Source organism: Dendrobates tinctorius, unplaced genomic scaffold (assembly GCF_039654945.1).
Source record: "Dendrobates tinctorius isolate UK_male_01 unplaced genomic scaffold, ASM3965494v1 ptg000021l, whole genome shotgun sequence".
In the NCBI taxonomy this organism is placed as follows: Eukaryota; Metazoa; Chordata; class Amphibia; order Anura; family Dendrobatidae; genus Dendrobates; species Dendrobates tinctorius.
In genome coordinates, this window is record NW_027361689.1 from 42,246,812 (window position 1) to 42,268,741 (window position 21,930).

The 21,930-nt window shown below is 47.2% G+C and overlaps 1 protein-coding gene across 2 annotated transcripts in view; it reads left to right on the forward strand.

Annotated features, from left to right (window-relative positions):
- The window catches only part of MFSD2B (MFSD2 lysolipid transporter B, sphingolipid), a 115,290-nt gene that overhangs the window by 56,335 nt on the left and 37,025 nt on the right, over positions 1-21,930 (forward strand). Inside the window, exons 4-5 of one of the 2 annotated variants that reach the window (XM_073568308.1) lie at positions 5,046-5,169; positions 17,353-17,431. In XM_073568308.1, the coding sequence (XP_073424409.1) occupies positions 5,046-5,169; positions 17,353-17,431 (203 nt within the window). The remainder of the gene's footprint in view (positions 1-5,045; positions 5,170-17,352; positions 17,432-21,930) is intronic. The other variant, XM_073568309.1, reaches the window with a different exon arrangement.

The window sequence follows — 21,930 nt, forward strand, 5'->3', positions numbered from 1 at the left end:
CCTATGGTGGCGCCTCCTGACCCTGTATTGGTTAAAGGCAATGTGGAATATGAGGTAGAGAAAATATTGGATTCTCGTTTGGCTAGACGGAGACTCCAGTACTTGGTCAAATGGAAGGGTTATGGCCAGGAGGATAAGTCTTGGGTCTCTGATTCTGACATTCATGCCAATAGATTGGTTTGTGCTTTTCACCGGGCCCATCCTGATTGGCCTGGTGGCGTGGATGAGGGTTCGGTGACCCCTCCTCAAGGGGGGGGTACTGTTGTGAATTCGCTTTCTGGCCTACCTCTGGTTGCTAGTGAAGGTAGTGGAGCTGGTTATATTGACAGAGGGGTCGCAAGTTCTCTTTCCAGGCTCCCTCTGGGGGTTACTTGAGGTAATGGAGCTGATTTAATTAACAGAGGTCAGCCACCTGATAATGAGGAGGATGACTGGAGATCTGGTGTTTCTGACTGGATTTAAGACAGCCGACTCCCTCTATCCCTGCTGGTGATTTTTTTCCTGCCTCCTGAGGTCTTAGTTTCCAGCTCAGTCCCTGCATGCTCTGCTAAGTGTTCTTTTGCTATTGTTCACATTTGATCTGGTTTTGTCTATTTCAGTTTTGTGTGGTCAGCCAGCCCCTGCTGGGGCTGTGCTGAACTTCCATCCTTATGTTACTGCTTGTGCCAGTTTGTTTTTGTCCCTTATTAGATTGACCTCTTTTTTCTCTGCTTTTAGAATATACCAGAGTGCTGATATAGTGGGCGAAGTCTAGTTACTTTAGTATTTTTCTATCAGACGTGTTGGGCATTTTTTGCAGGGTTTTTTGAGTGGTTGCAGACAGAGTCTTTCCTTTCCTGTCCTTTCTAGTTAGTGTGGGCCCCATCATTTGCTCAGTCTATTTTCCTATCTGCGTTTGTGTTTTCATCTTGTCTCACCGACAATATATGTTTGGGGGCTATCTATTCCATTGGAGTCTGCTCTGGGGCAGTTTAGATTTCCCATTTCTTGCTTTAGGCTTATTTAGTTCTCCGGCTGTGTCGAGGCATCTAGGATCATCGTAGGCACGCTCCACGGCTGTGAGGTGGTCCAGAGGTGTCAATAAAGTGTAAAGCTAAGTAGCAGCCATACAGGCATAGAAAACTTTCCTCAGCGGAGGACACAGAACCGCGAGTGGAGGTATAGGGCTCTTGCTTGCTGGACTTTAGTGCCGTTATTGGGGACTGAGGAGGCTCCCGGGATCGTGCGCTGGGCTGTGTTGAGGCAGAAAAGCTAAGTGAAGTGGAAAGCATGAGTGACTCCAGAAGAGGGAGGAAAGTGTGTGATGATGTTCCATGTAATAACAGAGATGTACATGAAGTCTATTACATAGTTCTTCAGTAAATATATATGTTTATTTATGAACTATGGTCTTCCTCATTGAACTCTGTAACATCTGATTCTGGCTGGCCGAAAACAATGGCACCATGCGATCTGTAAGGGCGTGTCGCCAACCATCGCTAAACCCCACACCCAGCCAGGACCCCCATTTTTATGTAGCGTGCAAGAGCGTGAAGCACGAGTACCTTGCCCACGCCATGGCTACCGCCCTGCGCCACGTTACATTTAGTTTGCACAGTCATTCTGTGCGCACAGACTCACTTTATGTTCACCTTGCTTGCCATCTATGTCGGCCCTTCTCGGGTTCTATGAAACCACACATATCAATCAAAGAAAAAGGAGGGTAAAAATAGAGGGAAAACAAGCAGGTGGAAAGGTGTAGTTATTATAATATTTGGCCATGCGAAAGGGTGCACCGACTGCCTTACTTGGTTTGATACAGGAAAATATATATCTTTGTACTAGAAACATATTAAGATTTGAGAGTCCTCAGTGGTTGATACCTTTTAATGGCTAACTGAGAAGATGGTTGTGGAGACACGAGGGTCAGTGGGTGTTCTCATCTGCTGGCCCTGCTGTCTTTAGAAAGACCGCATGGACCAGGGCTCATACCGCAGAATGCCCGCTCTCCTTTCCCATGGGCATAACACTTCTCAGACAACACAGGGTGAGGGGACACATTGTGGCAATACTTTATAAATCCACCAACAAACAATAACATAGAGAAAAGACCCAGCAAATACACAATATGGTGTAAATGACAGTCTCCCCTTTCCGCTGGCTCGCCGGGATTAGAGCATCTGCGACTTCAGGGCTTCCAGGGCCGAATACCCCTACCAGAGGAACCCTGCTTTTGGCAGGTACCCACAGAGAGGAGGTAACAACAAGCTTAGGAAGCTGACCGAGTACAGTGAGGTATGTGGCCAGGTTACTCAGTTGTCTCAACCTGGATTCTCCAAACGTCTTTGTTCAGTGATGGTCAATGGAGCATATCTGTATTCCTCCAGCTGGGGCCATGGTCTCTTAATCTGGCATCCTGTAGAGTGTCTCTGAGAACAGAGGCAGATCTTCCTTTTTTACTTCACAACTGTCCTTCAGGCCATCATCCACAGGTCAGGGGGAAGGTGGGATAAGGTCATCTCTCATTGTTCGAGAATTAAGAACACCCCATTAGATGTGATGCAGCTGATAGTACCTGGGATCTTGTAGTCCTGATGTGAGTTGGGGATTTTAGCTTGTCTGTGGTCACATTTTTTCTTGTTGCAGGGAAGGTTCCTGCAGCTGTTGGAGAGGACAGGGGGCTTCTGACAATGATGCTTTTTAGATTTGGGGGCTGCCTAAAACACAGAAGTGGGGAGTGTTGAAGAGACCTGAGGAGTCTCGAAAGCTTGCAATTTGCTACCATCTTTTCAGTTAGTCATTAAAAGGTATCAACCCCTGAGGACTCTCAAATCTTAATATTTTACTTGGTTTGAACAGTCATTCTGCTGACAGAGTCCCTTTAAGAGCACAGTCAGATGATCGTATAAATTGGACCAAGATGGGGCTGCAATGCATGGACAGGTCGGTGGGTGTCCCAACTCGAACGTGACAGCGTCAAAGAAATAGGAGACGCACCACCCAATCCATGCCTTGTGGTTTTCTGACTGCGCGCTCAAGTTTATTGGGGGAGATATACTGCATGAAACAGGTAAAAACCAATCACGGCACAACTTGAATTAGGTTGGGATGGAAGTTTTGGCAATAAATGAATTATTTGGACCTTTTTACGGGTATTTATAGTGGCAATAGGTTTAATATTTGGGAGGCCGTTAGACACTGATGATGACTGAGCGGACATTATTTGGATCTTTTCTTTCTGGAGTCTAATGCCGCCATGCCAGATTCTGTATGTCAGAACTATTTCAGAAAAAATTTATTAAATCACAGCGATCACCTCTACTATGCGGGAACCTGGCTGTAAGTGTTCAGTTTCTCTGCGGCGCCACCACAGGGGAAATTAATTATTACACAGTTTCAATTAATTTCTCTAGAATTAGAGACAGTGATTTCCTTAATGGGACACATGGTAGATGGTTTTGTAAACTATACAACCCCTATTATGTGAAAGGAACCTGTGATCAGTGGTGTTTGGCTTACTACAGGTACTGTAGTACGATGCCCCAGTCCCTGTCCTCACAGGAGGGTAGCAGACATGGCACCAGCTGAACCCGACACTGCGAGAACATCCTGTTTCCATTATCACTGCACAATCATCCGAGGTGAAACGCCTGCAGCCCTTTATCCTGCAGAGGGCCGTAGAACCTCTCTCACAGCATCACCATTGTCACACACAACGTGACCTACATTGTCTCTTTGTTTTTGGATTTTTTTTAAACTGCACCTCACTTGGAAAATAATTAACTCCATAGTGATTAAACACAAAGTCATGATTGATATGAATCAGTTTTCTGGTCCTGATGTCCATCTCTGTTACCCCATCACTAGTGTCCATTTCTGATGCCTTGGTGTCTATATCTGTCTCCCCTCTTCCTAGTCCCCTGTCCTTCTCTGTTGCCCCTGTCCCATGCATTCATCTTTGTTGCACCTGTACTTGATGCCATCTATTTGTTCTCTTTCCCAGGTGTCGGTCTCTTGATTCCTCTTGTCTATGATGTACAACTGTTTCCTACATCTCTCTTGCCACTATCTCTGTCTTCCATTTCTGTGTCCCATCCCTGTTTTACCTGACCTTGGCATCCATCTCTGTTGCCCCTGACCCTGGTGTCCATTTCTGTTTCCTTTGTCCCTTGCATCCATCTCTGTTTTCCTTGACCCTGGTGTCCATGTCTGTTTCCTTTGTCCCTGGCGTCCATTTTTGTTGCTCCTGACCCTGGTGTCCATTTCTGTTTCCTTTGTCCCTTGCGTCCATCTCTGTTTTCCTTGACCCTGGTGTCCATGTCTGTTTCCTTTGTCCCTGGCGTCCATTTTTGTTGCTCCTGACTCTGATGACCATTTCTGTTTGCTTTGTCCCTGGTGTCCATCTCTGCTGCCCTGCCTGACCCTGGTGACCATTTCTGTTTCCTTTGTCCATGGCGTCCATCTCTATTGCTCCTGACCCTTGTGTCCATTTCTGCTTGCTTTGTCCCTGGTGTCCATCTTTGTTGCTCCTGACCCTGGTGTCCATTGCTGTTTCCTTTGTCCATGGCGTCCATCTCTGTTGCTCCTGACCCTTGTGTCCATTTCTGCTTGCTTTGTCCCTGGTGTCCATCTTTGTTGCTCCTGACCCTGGTGTCCATTTCTGTTTCCTTTGTCCATGGTGTCCATCTCTGTTGCCCCTTACCCTGGTGTCCATTTCTGTTTGCTTTGTCCCTGGCATTCATCTCTGTTGCTCGTGACCCTGGTGTCCACTTCTGTTTGCTTTGTCCCTGGCGTCCATCTCTGCTGCCCTGCCTGACCCTGGTGACCTTTTCTGTTTCCTTTGTCACTGTTGTCCTTTCTTTGCCTCAGTTTTTGACGACCTTCTTTGTTTCCCCTGTTCCCTAGAATTCCTGTTTCTTGATCCGTCCATTGTCTCTGTTACCCCCTGGCCCAGGGGAATTAGAGCTATTTATTCTGATAACTGGTCATAGGTAGCAGATAATAACCTAGCATGTTTTTGTCAGGTTGTTACAGGCTTTTTCATCCATTATCTCTCTGTGTTTCAGGATTTTGGGATGCACCCCATTTCTCGTGGTCTCGTATTTCTTCTTGTGGTTTGTTCCTCCCTTTGTGACCGGCACGGTCCTGTGGTACTTGCTGTTTTATTGTTCCTTCCAAGCACTAAGCACGGTGAGCATCCTACGCACCTGTCCTGTCACATGACTTTGCCCGCTAAGACTGACTCCACCCACTGATACAATTTCTTAACAACAGGCAGAGAAATAAAATCCCAATGATCGATTGCTCCTTGCAAGGAGCTCAATGCAGACTGTGCAGTACTTTGGTGCCATCTAGTGGTGATTTGTCTGAATCACAAGCGTAAACTTGAATGTAACGTTCCTCAGTGACCTCAAGGATGGTATTTGTGGTATGTGGCCGTGTGGATATATTGGGCTGATCAGCCACTGCTGCTAACAGCCTAGCACTCAAAGCTTGTGATCATAAATCGTTAAAATGATTGTCCACCCCTGAGCGATGTGTATTGGGGTCGGATGTTATACACCAGAGGGCATTGGGGTTGGATGTTATACATCAGGGCCCAGGGGGAGGGGTCAGATGTCATACATCGGGAGGGCTGGGCGAGCGGTCGGATGTTACACATTGGGGACAGATTTTATACACTGTGGGTGAGGGGCCGGATGTTATACACCGGGGGGTGAGGGGTTCGGATGCTATACATCAGGTGGGGTGAGGGGGTCGGATGTTATACATCGGGATGGAGGGGTCGGATATTACAGACTGGGGGCAATAATTCGGAATGATAAACCTGAATTCAATGATTAAGACACTTATCCCAATATTTTTCTCCTTATAGTGTACTGTACAGTGGACACGGAAAGTATCAAGACCCCTTTAAATTTTTCACTCTTTGTTTCATTGCAGACATTTGGTAAATTCAAAAAAGTTCATTTTTTCTCATTAATGTACACTCTGCACCCCATCTTGACTGCAAAAAAAAAGTAATGTAGAAATTTTTGCAAATGTATTAAAAAAGAAAAACTGAAATATCATATGGTCATAAGTAGAGTTGAGCGAAACGGGTCGAAAAATTTCAAAAGTCGCCGACTTTTGGCAAAGTCGGGTTTCATGAAACGAAACCCGACCCTAGGATGAGGTCGGCCACGAGGTCGGCGACTTACGCACCAAAGTCGCGTTTCAAAAGTTTGTTTTGCGCTCTTTTTCAGCCAATCAGGATCCACGGACACTGTGGGCAACGTGATGACATAGACAGGGGTCACCACCATCTTTCAGAAGGGCATGCAAGTGATTGGCTTGCTTTGGTGGGCGTCACAGGGGTTATAAAAGGGCGTGCACGCCGACCGCCATCTTACTTCTGCCGATCTTAGCATAGGGAGAGGTTGCTGATTCTGTAGGGAGAGCGTTAGGCAGGGAAGAAGAAAAAAAAACTGCTTCTGCTGCTAGCGATTTTGCCTGTACAACACACCAGTCACTGTGTGTGCAGTGCAAGGGGAGGCTATATTGTGGTGGATCAGCGGTGTTGGTTGTTAGGCTGCCTTCTAAGGCTTCCTGACAGCTGCATTGCTGTTTACCCACTGCTCTGCAAACTGCTTTTTTAAAAGCAATCCCAATTTTTTTTTTGTCCTGCTGAGGTACTGAGCGTGCATTTTTTCACACCATACAGCGTCAGTGGGCCTCACACAATCCAAAAGTGTCCAGTGTCCACTAGTGTCTGCAGAAATTCAAAATCTCCCTTATCCTGTAGTCACTTTTTTCACACCTGTGCCATCGAGCCTATGACATAGCGCTCTGATATTCAGTGGGCCTCACACAATCCAAAAGTGTCCAGTGTCCACTAGTGTGTGCAGAAATTCAAAATCTCCCTTATCCTGTAGTCACTTTTTTCACACCTGTGCCATCGAGCCTGTGACATAGCGCTCTGATATTCAGTGGGCCTCACACAATCCAAAAGTGTCCAGTGTCCACTAGTGTCTGCAGAAATTCAAAATCTCCCTTATCCTGTAGTCACTTTTTTCACACCTGTGCCATCGAGCCTGTGACATAGCGCTCTGATATTCAGTGGGCCTCACACAATCCAAAAGTGTCCAGTGTCCACTAGTGTCTGCAGAAATTCAAAATCTCCCTTATCCTGTAGTCACTTTTTTCACACCTGTGCCATCGAGCCTGTTACATAGCGCTCTGATATTCAGTGGGCCTCACACAATCCAAAAGTGTCCAGTGTCCACTAGTGTCTGCAGAAATTCAAAATCTCCCTTATCCTGTAGTCACTTTTTTCACACCTGTGCCATCGAGCCTGTGACATAGCGCTCTGATATTCAGTGGGCCTCACACAATCCAAAAGTGTCCAGTGTCCACTAGTGTCTGCAGAAATTCAAAATCTCCCTTATCCTGTAGTCACTTTTTTCACACCTGTGCCATCGAGCCTGTGACATAGCGCTCTGATATTCAGTGGGCCTCACACAATCCAAAAGTGTCCAGAGTCCACTAGTGTCTGCAGAAATTCAAAATCTCCCTTATCCTTTAGTCACTTTTTTCACACCTGTGCCATCGAGCCTGTGACATAGCGCTCTGATATTCAGTGGGCCTCACATAATCCAAAAGTGTCCAGTGTCCACTAGTGTCTGCAGAAATTCAAAATCTCCCTTATCCTGTAGTCACTTTTTTCACACCTGTGCCATCGAGCCTGTGACATAGCGCTCTGATATTCAGTGGGCCTCACACAATCCAAAAGTGTCCAGTGTCCACAAGTGTCTGCAGAAATTCAAAATCTCCCCTGTCCTATAGACACCTTGTACCTTGTTTTACATTACTATATAGTTTGTTGGATTTTGTCTACATTTCTACCAAAAATGAGGAAGGCTGGTGGAAGAGGCCGTGGAATTGGGCGGGGGTTGGCAGCCGGTAATGATGGTGTTGGTGGTGGATCTGATGGTAGTGGCAAAAGCAAAATAGGACCGAATGCAGGAGGTGTTGAGCCTGCGTCATCGTCTGGCTCCACAAGGCCTCGAAGGCTTAGTTTTCTAGGAGTTGGCAAACCGCTTTTAAAGCCAGAGGTTCAGGAAAAAGTTTTGTCTTACATTGCTGACTCAGCCTCCAGCTCTATCGCCTCCTCTTCTGAAGTTGTAAAAAATAAAAGCACTGAGTCGTCATTGGAGGCTCATGTTCATGAACCACACCTTTCCTTGTGTCCTTCACCACAACCAAGATTGAAGGATGACGCAGGCCATACTACTGATTACTCCATGGAGCTGTTTTCACATACCATGCCTGGATTATCAAGTGAAATGGTGAATTACCCAGGCCAAGATGAATCTGACATGGAGTGCACTGATGCACAGCCGCTGATAGATGATTCTGCTGGTACATTCACTCAGAGCACTACGTTGTCCTCGCAGTGTACAGAGCCAGATTCTGACCCTGATGAGACTCAGGTGCCCCTTCCCGCACACTATACCACCATACACGGTGACACAGAGGAAGGTGCACATGACATTGAAGAGGAGGTGATGGATGACCCAGTTGTTGACCCAGATTGGCATCCATTGGGGGAAGAGGGTGCTGCTTCCAATAGCTCAGATGAGGAGGAGCATCCACAGCAGACATCGACATCGCAACAGCTGTTATCTGGCAGGCCCGGAGCACTCCAAAGACAGGTTCCAAAAATCAAAAGAGTTGCTGGACAGCTTGTCCAGACGGTCAAAAGATCACAGCGTGCTAGGCCGCAAAATGTCTGCCAAAGTAGGAAGAGTGCAGTGTGGCACTTTTTTGAACAAAATCCTCATGATCAGGCTAAGGTTATCTGTAAGAAGTGCGCAAAGACCTTTAGCCGAGGGAAAAATCTGAAAAATTTGAATACCAGTTGCATGCTTAGACATTTAACCAGCATGCACTTGCAAGCGTGGACACAACACCAAACCTCAAGTGCCACATGTGCAACTTATCACAAAGAAGGTAGTCAACAACGCTACATTGTTTCCCCCACTGTAAGCCCACCGGTTAGCACAGCAGCAAATGTTGAGGTGTCGTTGCAAGGCCACAGCAGTCCGGGAATCCCACTGTTATATCAACGAAATACTGAATCTAGGACATCAGAAAGAACACCAACTCCATCACCATCATCAACCCTCTCTCAGTCCGCCCTGTCCACCGCTACTTCCACCATATGCAGCTCTCAAGTCCAGCTCACCCTCCCAGACACTATGAGTAGGTCAAGAAAGTACTCAGTCTCTCATCCACGTACACTGGGTTTGAACGCCCACATTGCCAAACTAATCTCGTTTGAGATGATGCCCTATCGGTTGGTGGAAAGCGCAGCTTTCCGCGAACTCATGGCCTATGCAGTACCACGCTATGACCTACCCAGTCGCCACTTCTTCTCTCGCAAAGCCATCCCAGCCCTCCACCATCATGTAAAAGACCGCATTGTCCATGCACTCAAGCAGTCAGTGAGTGGAAAGGTGCACCTCACAACTGATGCATGGTCCAGTCGGCATGGCCAGGGCCGTTACGTGTCCATCACTGCGCACTGGGTTAATGTGGTGGATGCAGGGTCCACAGGGGACAGCGGTGGTGGGACAGTGCTGCCTAGCCCACGGTATAGGAAACAGTTGGCTGTAGGCGTTCGACCCTCCTCCTCCTCCTCCTCCAGAAGCGAAAGCTCGTCCACAGAGCGCAGTCGTACGAGCACTCCATCTGCAGCTGCCACTGTTGCACACGAGGTGTCCCCCTATCGAGCAGCTAGTGGAAAGCGTCAGCAGGCTGTGTTGCAGATGATGTGTTTGGGCGACAGACACACCGCTGAGGTGCTGGCCGAGTACTTGAAGCGACAAACTGAGTCATGGCTGGGCAGTGTACATCTTGAGGCAGGCAAGGTAGTTAGTGATAACGGCCATAATTTTGTGGCAGCCATAGCCCTTTCAAAACTCAGCCACATACATTGCTTGGCTCACACCTTGAACCTGGTGGTGCAGTGCTTCCTCAAAAATTATCCGGAGTTAACAGCCCTGCTCCAGAAGGTGCGAAGACTGTGCGCGCACATCCGCCTGTCGCCTGTACACTCCGTTCATATGCAGAAGCTGCAGCGATTGCTCCACCTTCCCAACCACCACCTCATTATCGACATTGCAACAAGGTGGAACTCCACCCTGCACATGGTGGAGCGGCTGTGCGAGCAGAGGCAGGCCATAATGCATTTGTGGTAGGATACACGGCCAGGCACTTTGAGAGCAGACATGGAGTTGACAGGTGTGCAGTGGTCGAAGCTGAAAAACCTCTGTAAAGTCCTTCAGTGTTTTGAGGAATGCACACGGCTGGTAAGCGCAGACGACACCATCCTAAGCATGAGCATCCCACTTATGCGTCTGCTCATGCAAACTTTGACGCACCTTAAGGAGCAGGCGTCTGCAGCCAATGTTGATGAGGAGGAAGAGGAGGAGGGAATCCTTGATGACATTCAGCCATTGTCTGCTCAGGGACCTCTCCTGGATGAGGTGGAGGAAGAAGAGGAGGAGGAGGATGATGATGGGGATGATTACTTAGGGGAGGAGGATGCATCTCGTGGGGCAAGTGAAAATGTTGGCGTGGCAAGGTCTGGTACAGGGTTTGTGCGTGACTGGAGGGATGTGGATTTGCCAGAAAGTGCTCCTCCACCCAGCACTCGCAGTGCATCATTGACACCGGGAACATTGGCCCACATGTCAGATTATGCCTTGCAGATCCTAAAAAGGGACCCCCGCATTGCCAAAATGATGAACGATGATGACTACTGGTTGGCCAGCATCCTGGATCCACGCTATAAAGGCAAATTACAAAACATCATGCCACAGGAGAACCTTGACCTAATATTGGCTAATAAACAAGCAACTCTGGTAAATCGGTTGCTTGAGGCATTCCCAGCACACAGCAGCGGTGATGGTTCTCACACGAGCCGTACGGGCCGGGGGCAGCTTGGCAGAGGTGTTCATGGTGCACACAGCAGAAGTGGCGTTGGAGACAGGGGTTTCATGACAATGTTGTGGACTGATTTTTCACGGACCGCTCACAAAACTGGTAATACTGCATCGATGGAAAGTGACAGGAGACAGCAGTTGTCAACTATGGTTACAAACTACTTTTCCTCCCATATCGATGTTCTCCCACACAGGTCATTCCCCTTTGACTATTGGGCCGCTAAACTGGACACCTGGCCTGAATTGGCCCAATATGCCTTACAGGAGCTCGCTTGCCCAGCTGCAAGTTTGCTATCGGAAAGAGTCTTCAGTGCAGCTGGATCAATCCTGACAGAAAAAAGGACCCGTCTGTCAACCCAAAATGTGGATGATCTAACCTTCATTAAAATGAACCATGCATGGGTTTCCAAGGATTTTGTCCCACCTTCCCCTGATGACACATAGGGTGACAGAAAAATGGCTTGCTTTGGTCCACCTCTTCCTGGGACTTGACCTATTTCGCCTTTTGCATCAGCTGAATGTCCAACATCAACATATGCCACTTTCTAAAACTCCCTAACTGTGCTGCCTTCCCCCCCCCATGGCCGGGGTCACCACCTAGCGCACGACACCGTGCGAGTGCCGTTGCCCTGGACAGGTGGGTAGGCCGACTCTTGGGCGCGGGCACTGGCACAGGGTCCCTCATAGTGCAATCAAGTGTCTCTGACGGTGGTGGTGCACACCCGCCGTCAGACACACCGCCTTACTATGAGGGGCCCAGTGCCAGTACCGACGCCCACGAGTGGGCCCCCCTTGCTTGGGCAGGGCCCCAGCATTTGCAATCTTTACCTCTCCCTGCTCCTCCGCTGTGTAGTCTGGGCCGTCAAATCCATACTGTGCCTGACACCGTCTGAGCCTGCCTCCTGATGTATAGACATATATTTTGAATGTGTACGCTATCCATACATGTTATCCGGGGATACGGTACCCTTTCTCACCTTTGTGCAATCACGTGCAAGCCATACTGTGCCTGACACCGTCTGAGCCTGCCTCCTGATGTATAGACATATATTTTTAATGTGTACGCTATCCATACATGTTATCCGGGGATACGGTACCCTTTCTCACCTTTGTGCAATCACGTGCAAGCCATACTGGGCCTAACACCGTCTGAGCCTGCCTCCTGATGTATAGACATATATTTTGAATGTGTACGCTATCCATACATGTTATCCTGGGATACGGTACCCTTTCTCACCTTTGTGCAATCACGTGCAAGCCATACTGTGCCTGACACCGTCGAGCCTGCCTCCTGATGTATAGACATATATTTTGAATGTGTACGCTATCCATACATGTTATCCGGGGATACGTTACCCTTTCTCACCTTTGTGCAATCACGTGCAAGCCATACTGGGCCTAACACCGTCTGAGCCTGCCTCCTGATGTATAGACAAATATTTTGAATGTGTACGCTATCCATACATGTTATCCGGGGATACGGTACCCTTTCTCACCTTTGTGCAATCACGTGCAAGCCATACTGGGCCTAACACCGTCTGAGCCTGCCTCCTGATGTATAGACATATATTTTGAATGTGTACGCTATCCATACATGTTATCTGGGGATACGGTACCCTTTCTCACCTTTGTGCAAACACGTGCAAGCCATACTGGGCCTAACACCGTTTGAGCCTGCCTCCTGATGTATAGACATATCTTTTGAATGTGTACGCTATCCATACATGTTATCCGGGGATACGGTACCCTTTCTCACCTTTGTGCAATCACGTGCAAGCCATACTGGGCCTAACACCGTCTGAGCCTGCCTCCTGATGTATAGACATATCTTTTGAATGTGTACGCTATCCATACATGTTATCCGGGGATACGGTACCCTTTCTCACCTTTGTGCAATCACGTGTAATCCATACTGGGCGTGAGAATGGCTGGCGAGCTGTTAAGCAAGCTACAGCACCTGTGGTTTGCACACGTAAGTTTTTCATTTTTTCAGGAATGACGGTTAGGCCTAATTCCGGAACTGCGGTTGACCTGCACTTACTGGGAAATCATCGTTCGCGAGTAATAATTGTAATCAGTGATCCCCATCACTAACGTTGTTCAGCGGGTTATCTGCACCTGTAAGCGACAAACGCTGGCCTTTTCAGTGTAGCGCACATGCAGCCACGGACATGTAAGGGCATGACACACCAGTTATTGGCCAATCTCATGTGCCAGAGCCTCACGTGTCCCTCTAGTAAGCCGGACTCGGACCGCGGGGCATGACGGAGTCTCGTTCGTTAACGGAATTAAGCTTGCAATGTGTGCATCTGTTCTGTAGCTGGTATGGTTGAGGTTTCCCAGGTGGAGTCGAATTTAACCGTAAGCTCCACTCCTGGTGGTGCCCTTCTGGACATTCCTTTAAGGTTCAGCTTTGCAACCATACTGCCCACGTAAAACAAACACTTTGCCTTCATGAACGCTGTTTGGAGGGTCATGACTCGTGGGAATAACGCCGCCCAATCAGTTAACCTGCTAGAGAGATCCTTCGTTGCTCCCAAGCATGACATCACACTCCCTAGGAAAAAGGTAATGCCACTGTGGCGACCGTACTCCTGGGGGCGACACAAGTGCACTGATGCCCAGCCACTGCTCGATGAATCTGCTGGTACATTGACCCAGACCACTACATTCCCCTCGCACGCTACATGGCCTGAATCTGACCCAGATGAAACTCAGGTTACCCTTCCCATATACAGTTCCATCTTACACGGTGACAAAGAGGAAGCTGCAGATGAAAGTGCAGGTTCGGCCCACCCGCCATCAGACACACCACCGTACTATCAGGGGCCCTGTGCCAGTGCCGTCGCCAACGAGTGGGCCCCCCCTGCTTGCTCAGGATCACAGCACTTGCAAGGTTGAAATACTGTGCAGTGAGATGGAAGATGGGGACGACGAGGAGTCCAGACTAGTACAGGGATTCCCTAGCGAGGAGACTTATTTGATTGTTTTCAATGTTGGGACAGCAATTTTTGGGGAGCACTATACTCTGGAGAATGATAGATGGGGCCCACCATACACTGGAACATTCCAAAGGTGGACATCAGACACTGGAGCAGCATTTACAGGGCCCATTATACACTAGAGCATTAGAAATGGGGCCCATTATGTTTGGAGCATTATTTGGGCCCATAAGACAGTGGAGCTTCATCCATGGGGACCAACATATACTGTAGCATTATGTGGAGCTCATCATATACTGTTTCAAACATTATATGGGACCAATGATTCTGTATGGAGAAATAGATGGGCCTCGTCATGAGATGTAAAAAGTGAAGTATTTTTCATTGTACTATACCGCTATTTCTCTGCCGTATCGGAGCATGATGAGTTGTGGTATGTGTTAAAGGGGCGCTCTTTCGTCCAGGGCACATGAAAACCTGGAGCCAGCCCTACCCCCCCACAACTTTAGCCAAATAACCCCCATTTTTCAGTGCGTAACTTGTATTATGAAGTTAATTAAGGTTGACAAGCTTAAGGAAGAAGAATTGATGCTTTTGGCATTCAAATGGGCACTGTAGGTGTGTTTCCTGTCTTCCTCTCACTGCCGACTTTTATTCCCCATTGACTTACATTGGGTTTCGTGTTTCGGGACGACCCCGACTTTTCCCTATAATCGGCCGATCTTGCTCGACCCGACTTTTGGAAAAGTCGGGTTTCATGAAACGAAACTCGACCCTAAAAAACCAAAAGTCGCTCAACTCTAGTCATAAGTATACAGATCCTTTGCTCAGTATTGAGTAGAAGCACCTTTTGAGCTAGTACAGCAATGAGTCTTCTTTGGAATGATGCAACAAGTTTTTCACACCTGGATTTGGGGATCCTCTGCCATTCTTCCTTGCAGATCCTCTCCAGTTCCGTCAGGATGGATGGTGAACGTTGGTGGACAGCCATTTTCAGGTCTCTCCAGAGATGCTCATTTGGGTTTAGTTCAGGGCTCTGGCTGGGCCAGTCAAGAACGGTCACAGAGTTGTTCTGAAGCCGCTCCTTTGTTATTTTAGCTGTGTGCTTAGGGTTGTTGGAAGGAGAACCTTCTGCCTAGTCTGAGGTCCAGAGCACTCTGGAATAGGTTTTCATACGGGATATCTCTGTACTTGGCCTCATTCATATTTCCTTTAATTGCAACCAGTTGTACTGTCCCTGCAGCTGAAAAACACTCCCATAGCATGATGCTGCCACCACCATGTTTCACTGTTGGGATTATATTGGGCAGGTGATGAGCAGTGCCTGGTTTTCTCCACACATGCCACTTAGAATTATCGCCAAAAAGTTCTATCTTCTAAGTTCTATCTTCGTCTCATCAGACACGAGAATCTTATTTCTCATAGTCTGGGAGTCCTTCAAAGCAAACTCTGTGGGCTTTCATATGTCTGGCACTGAGGAGAGGCTTCTGTCGGGCCACTCTGCCATAAAGGCCCGACTGGTGGAGGGCTGCAGTGATACTTGACTTTGTGGAACTTTCTCCCATCTCCCTACTGCATCAGTGGAGCTCAGACACAGTGATCTTGGGGCTCTTCTTTACCTCTCTCACCAAGGCTCTTCTCCCACGATTTCTCAGTTTGGCTGGGCGGCCAGGTCTAGGAAGACTTCTGGTGGTCCCAAACTTCCTCCATTTAAGGATTATGGAGGCCACTGTGCTCTTAGGAACCTTGAGTACTGCAGGAATTCTTCTGTAACCTTGGCCAGATCTATGCCTTGCCACAATTCTGTCTCTGAGCTCCTTGGCCAGTTCCTTTGACCTCATGATTCTCATTTGGTCTGACATGCACTGTGAGGTCTTATATAGACAGGTGTGCGCCTTTACAAATCAAATCCTATCAGTTTAATTAAACACAGCTGGACTCCAATGAAGAAGCAGAACCATCTCAAGGAGGATCACAAGGAAATGGACAGCATGTGACTTAAATATGAGTGTCTGAGTAAAGGGTCTGAATACTTATGACCATGTGATATTTCAGTTTTTCTTTTTTAATAAATTTGTAAAAATGTCTACATTTCTGTTTTTTTTCAGTAAAGATGAGGTGCAGAGTGTACATTAATGAGAAAAAAATGAACTTTTTTGAATTTACCACATGGCTGCAGTGAAACAAAGAGTGAAAAATTTAAAGGGGTCGGAAAACTTTCCGTACCCACTGAATGTCTATACAGAGCATAATAACACATTCCCTGCATATATGCCTTCTTTAGGGAGTTGTTAGTTTTAGAAACTCATTCTTATGTTGGCACTGCAGGGAAATAGACCTCCCCCACAGATTATAGGTAATTGGTGGTCCTAGCAGTGGTGGTCAGGTTATTATCCGGGGGATCCTTTTATATAAAAGAGACTGTTTATAAATGACAACCACTTAATATTTTAGGGACTGTAGCTCTGTTGAGTAGCACTTTAATAAAAAAAAAACAACTGTAGCTGCCTACTATGCATTGTGGTGTAGTGACCACTGTGTCCGCTAGGGGGCGCTGTGTGGGTGTCCCAGGACGAACGGATAGCCTTGTCCAGAGTGGTAACAGGAGCAGGGTGCTAAAGGATCATTATGTATCTCAAGGTGGGTGGCCTTGGGATGGAGGCTTGCTTATGTGCTGATCAGCAGAGCCGAACTTTCGTTCCAATGTGTCACGGAGAAGTCTCCAGGTAGCTGGTGAGACGGGCGATACCAATTACCTACAAACCCACCCAGGGGGTGAGTTTAAGAACGCTATTGTAAAGTGTGTATGAGTGGTTGAAGGACCTGTGATGAGGTCATAGCCATGTGACCCGGTGGGTGTGGCTACGGACCATATAAGGTGGCCAGGGTAGGTCACATGGGGTGAATGCAGGGACCCGGTTGGTCTGTTTTGGAAGGTCCCATCTGAGAGAGATGGGGCTGTCTTCCTGACAGCAAGTGAACGTTGTGTTTAATAGCTGCACGTGCCTGATAGTTCCCTGGAGAGAATGGACGTCTGCAGCGTGGTGAAGCGGCCATGAGGTAAACCCTGATGGGGTGAGATATCTGTGAGGCTGAATAGCCTGCGTATGGAACATTGCATAACCTGTGTGACCACAGGGATAACAGAGGGAAGTTCTGTCATGGACGCTATGCTGTTTTCTGTTGCTTTGATGGTTTGGATGCATGAATAAACTGTTGGACTGTTATTATTTTATGAAAAACCCATGCCGGATCTGGTTATTTGGCTGCCAAGCGAGTGTCCCCAACCTTGAAAGACAGCGCTACCTTACAGCATTTATTAACTATTCAGTGCCTTCATATGTCACTAGAGGGCACTCCCCATAATAAATAGAGCAATTTTGTGGCTATATACATCTGACACTTGGCATCTTAATGCTTGATTTTTTTTTTACTTCATTTAGATTTATCACGTCCCATACACAACTCTGACCATGTTTCTTAGCACAGACCAGTCGGAACGGGATTCAGCTACAGCGTACCGTAAGTGTCACATATATTTGTTAAGGCTAACTTTAATGTTTTAGCTTTGCACTAGCCACTCCGTCTAGCAGATCCTAGAGGTTGGCCTGGTTCAAACATTTTAACGCCTTTATAGGCATCTAAACTTACTCAGGGGCCCCTGGGTTGGGTTCACGGAGTGGCTGTTAGTCGCTGGCAGACAACAGTCAGAAAGTTGTGTCAATGCCAGGAGGTTGGGGATAGAACAGTCAGGCAGAATAGTCTAAGCATGGGTTGAGTTCAGAAACGGGAATCAAACTAATTAGGCTACTTTCACACATCAGGTTTTTTTCCGACAGGCAGGATCCGACTATTTGTTAAAAAAACAGATCCGTCGTAAATTTTGGAGAACTGAAGAAAAGGATCCGTTTTTCCGCCAGATCCGTCTAGCAGGTTTATATCTGTTTCCTGGGGGCTGGCCAATTGGATCTGAGCATGCGCAGACTTAAAAAAACGGATCCAGTGGCCAGATCCATCTTTTTACGGATCCGGCGCATTCCGGTACCCATAGGCTTCCATTATAGCAAAAAATGTCCGGTTTTTCGCCACAGGCAAAAAACGTTACTAGAGACGTTTTTTCCAGACGCCGGAATGAAACATTTAGCCGGATCCAGCGAAAACCAGGAGAAACGGAAGGCTATGCAGCACGATCCGGCGCTAATACAATTCAATGAGAGAAAACCGGATCCAGCAGCAGCTTTTGCCAGATCCGTTTTTTTAACAAATAGCCGGATCCTGCCTGTCGGAAAAAACCTGATGTGTGAAAGTAGCCTTAGGCAACATCGATGTAGGGCGTGCACAAGGGTCAGGTTAAACCTTATAACTGGCATTGGAGAAGGGGAGCTTGGGATATATAGGTAGAGCCTTGTCTAAGGCTCTCATAAAGGAGTTAATGAGAACCATGTTACGGGTTAAATCCCCCAACTTGTCTGCCTAAGGGCGGAGTCACACTAGCGAGGAATACGGACGAGTGCTATGCGATGAAACATCGCATAGCACTTGGACTGTTGTTAATCTATGGGGCAGCTCCCATCATCGTTTTTTTTCTCTGCCGTATTATACATGCGACGAGTGAAGTCGCAGCATGCTGTGATTTGCTGCGCATATCGGCCGAGACTCGACAATGCAAGTCTATGGGTGCGAGAAAAAAAATTGCACACTACACGGACCATCCGTGTGACTTGCGAGAAATACTCACCGGTGTCCTTTGAAAAGCCGGCAATTCATGTGCGGTGTACAATAAAATCACACTGACATGTTAGAAAAGAATTGATATATACACATAGAATACATATACTGTGTATATATATATATATACAGTGGGGCAAAAAAGTATTTAGTCAGTCAGCAATAGTGCAAGTTCCACCACTTAAAAAGATGAGAGGCGTCTGTAATTTACATCATAGGTAGACCTCAACTATGGGAAACAAACTGAGAAAAAAAAATCCAGAAAATCACATTGTCTGTTTTTTTTTCATTTTATTTGCATATTATGGTGGAAAATAAGTATTTGGTCAGAAACAAGCAATCAAGATTTCTGGCTCTCACAGACCTGTAACTTCTTCTTTAAGAGTCTCCTCTTTCCTCCACTCATTACCTGTAGTAATGGCACCTGTTTAAACTTGTTATCAGTATAAAAAGACACCTGTGCACACCCTCAAACAGTCTGACTCCAAACTCCACTATGGTGAAGACCAAAGAGCTGTCAAAGGACACCAGAAACAAAATTGTAGCCCTGCACCAGGCTGGGAAGACTGAATCTGCAATAGCCAACCAGCTTGGAGTGAAGAAATCAACTGTGGGAGCAATAATTAGAAAATGGAAGACATACAAGACCACTGATAATCTCCCTCGATCTGGTGCTCCACGCAAAATCCCACCCCGTGGGGTCAGAATGATCACAAGAACGGTGAGCAAAAATCCCAGAACCACGCGGGGGGACCTAGTGAATGAACTGCAGAGAGCTGGGACCAATGTAACAAGGCCTACCATAAGTAACACACTACGCCACCATGGACTCAGATCCTGCAGTGCCAGACGTGTCCCACTGCTTAAGCCTGTACATGTCCGGGCCCGTCTGAAGTTTGCTAGAGAGCATTTGGATGATCCAGAGGAGTTTTGGGAGAATGTCCTATGGTCTGATGAAACCAAACTGGAACTGTTTGGTAGAAACACAACTTGTCGTGTTTGGAGGAAAAAGAATACTGAGTTGCATCCATCAAACACCATACCTACTGTAAAGCATGGTGGTGGAAACATCATGCTTTGGGGCTGTTTCTCTGCAAAGGGGCCAGGACGACTGATCCGGGTACATGAAAGAATGAATGGGGCCATGTATCGTGAGATTTTGAGTGCAAACCTCCTTCCATCAGCAAGGGCATTGAAGATGAAACGTGGCTGGGTCTTTCAACATGACAATGATCCAAAGCACACCGCCAGGGCAACGAAGGAGTGGCTTCGTAAGAAGCATTTCAAGGTCCTGGAGTGGCCTAGCCAGTCTCCAGATCTCAACCCTATAGAAAACCTTTGGAGGGAGTTGAAAGTCCGTGTTGCCAAGCGAAAAGCCAAAAACATCACTGCTCTAGAGGAGATCTGCATGGAGGAATGGGCCAACATACCAACAACAGTGTGTGGCAACCTTGTGAAGACTTACAGAAAACGTTTGACCTCTGTCATTGCCAACAAAGGATATATCACAAAGTATTGAGATGAAATTTTGTTTCTGACCAAATACTTATTTTCCACCATAATATGCAAATAAAATGAAAAAAAAACAGACAATGTGATTTTCTGGATTTTTTTTTCTCAGTTTGTCTCCCATAGTTGAGGTCTACCTATGATGTAAATTACAGACGCCTCTCATCTTTTTAAGTGGTGGAACTTGCACTATTGCTGACTGACTAAATACTTTTTTGCCCCACTGTATATACTACTTATGAACCCGTTCTATGCCCGGGTGGCGAGCATTTTTATTGGTATATGGTCTCCCATCCTGGTATATGCTGCCCCCCTCCTATCTTGGTGTGCATGGCACCCCTCATCCCTATCCTGGTATGCATGGTACCCTCACCCCCCAATCCTGGTAAGCATGGCACCCTATTCCTCATCCTGGTATGCATGGTCTCCTCAGCCCCCTATCCTGTTATGCATGGCTCCCTCACCCCCCTATCCTGGTATGCATGGTCCACTCACCCCCCTATTCTGGTATGCATGGTCCTCTCACCCCCCCATCCTGGTATGCATGGCCCTCTCACCCCCCCCCCTATCCTGGTATGCATGGTCCTCTCACCCCCCCTATCCTGGTATGCATGGTCTTCTTACCCCCCAATACTAGTATGCATGCTACCTCTCACCCCCCAATCCTGGTATGCATGGTCCTCTCACCCCCCAATCCTGGTATGCATGGTCCCCTCACCCCCCCAATCCTGGTATACATGGACCCCTCACCCCCCTTTCCGTGGTATGCATGGTCCCCTCACACCCCTTTCGTGGTATACATGGTCCCCTCACACATCTTTTGTGGTATGCATGGTCCCCTCACCCCCCTTGCCGTGGTATGCATGCTCCCCTCACACCCCTTTCGTGGTATAAAGGAGTCTGTGTCTTTATTTCAATTAAAGGATTTTTTGCTGGGTGTATGTGTTTTCTTTACAGTTTGACTATAGGGTTAGTAATAGGGGCGTCTAATTGACGCCTCTCCATTACTAACCTCGGGGCTTGATGTTACCCCATATGCCACCGCTACAGGGCAGTGGGAAGAGCAAGGCTATGTGCCAGAATTGGGCATCTTAGAGATGTGTCTTTTTTGGGGCGGCTGATAGCTGATGGTTTTAGCCAGGTTGGGGCCAGAATCCATGGCCCCTTTCTAGGCTATTAACATCAGCCCTCAGCTGTCTGCATAGGCATTGCTGGCTATTAAGTATAGGCGGACCCCACGCCATTTTTTTCTGTAAACTAATCTTTTATTCATTAAATACATGCCCAGAATTTTGAACACACAATATACTAAATGTATTTGTCACAGACATGTATATATCTACCTATTCTATACGGATATACTGTATGTAATCCATTTCTCCCATAGAAATGATAAGAATAATAGGCCTCAGTTACCACAACTGTCTACAAAGAAAACTGTTGCTGATAGCAACCAATCACAGCTCATTTTTCATCTTTTAAACAGCTCTGGGACAGCGTGGCGAGTTTTGAGTGGCAACTTTTGTGTTTGGACTTTTATGTGGCGAGGTTGGTGTATGTGCGGTGAAATGTGTGCTGAGGGTGGTATATGTGTTGAAGCACGTGGTAGTGTGTGGCGCATTTTGTGTGTGTGTTCATATCCCCCTGTGTGGTGAGTATCCCATGTCAGGGCCCCACCTTAGCAACTGTATGGTATATACTCTTTGGCGCCATCGCTCTCATTCTTTAAGTCCCCCTTGTTCACATCTGGCAGCTGTCAATTTGCCTCCAACACTTTTCCTTTC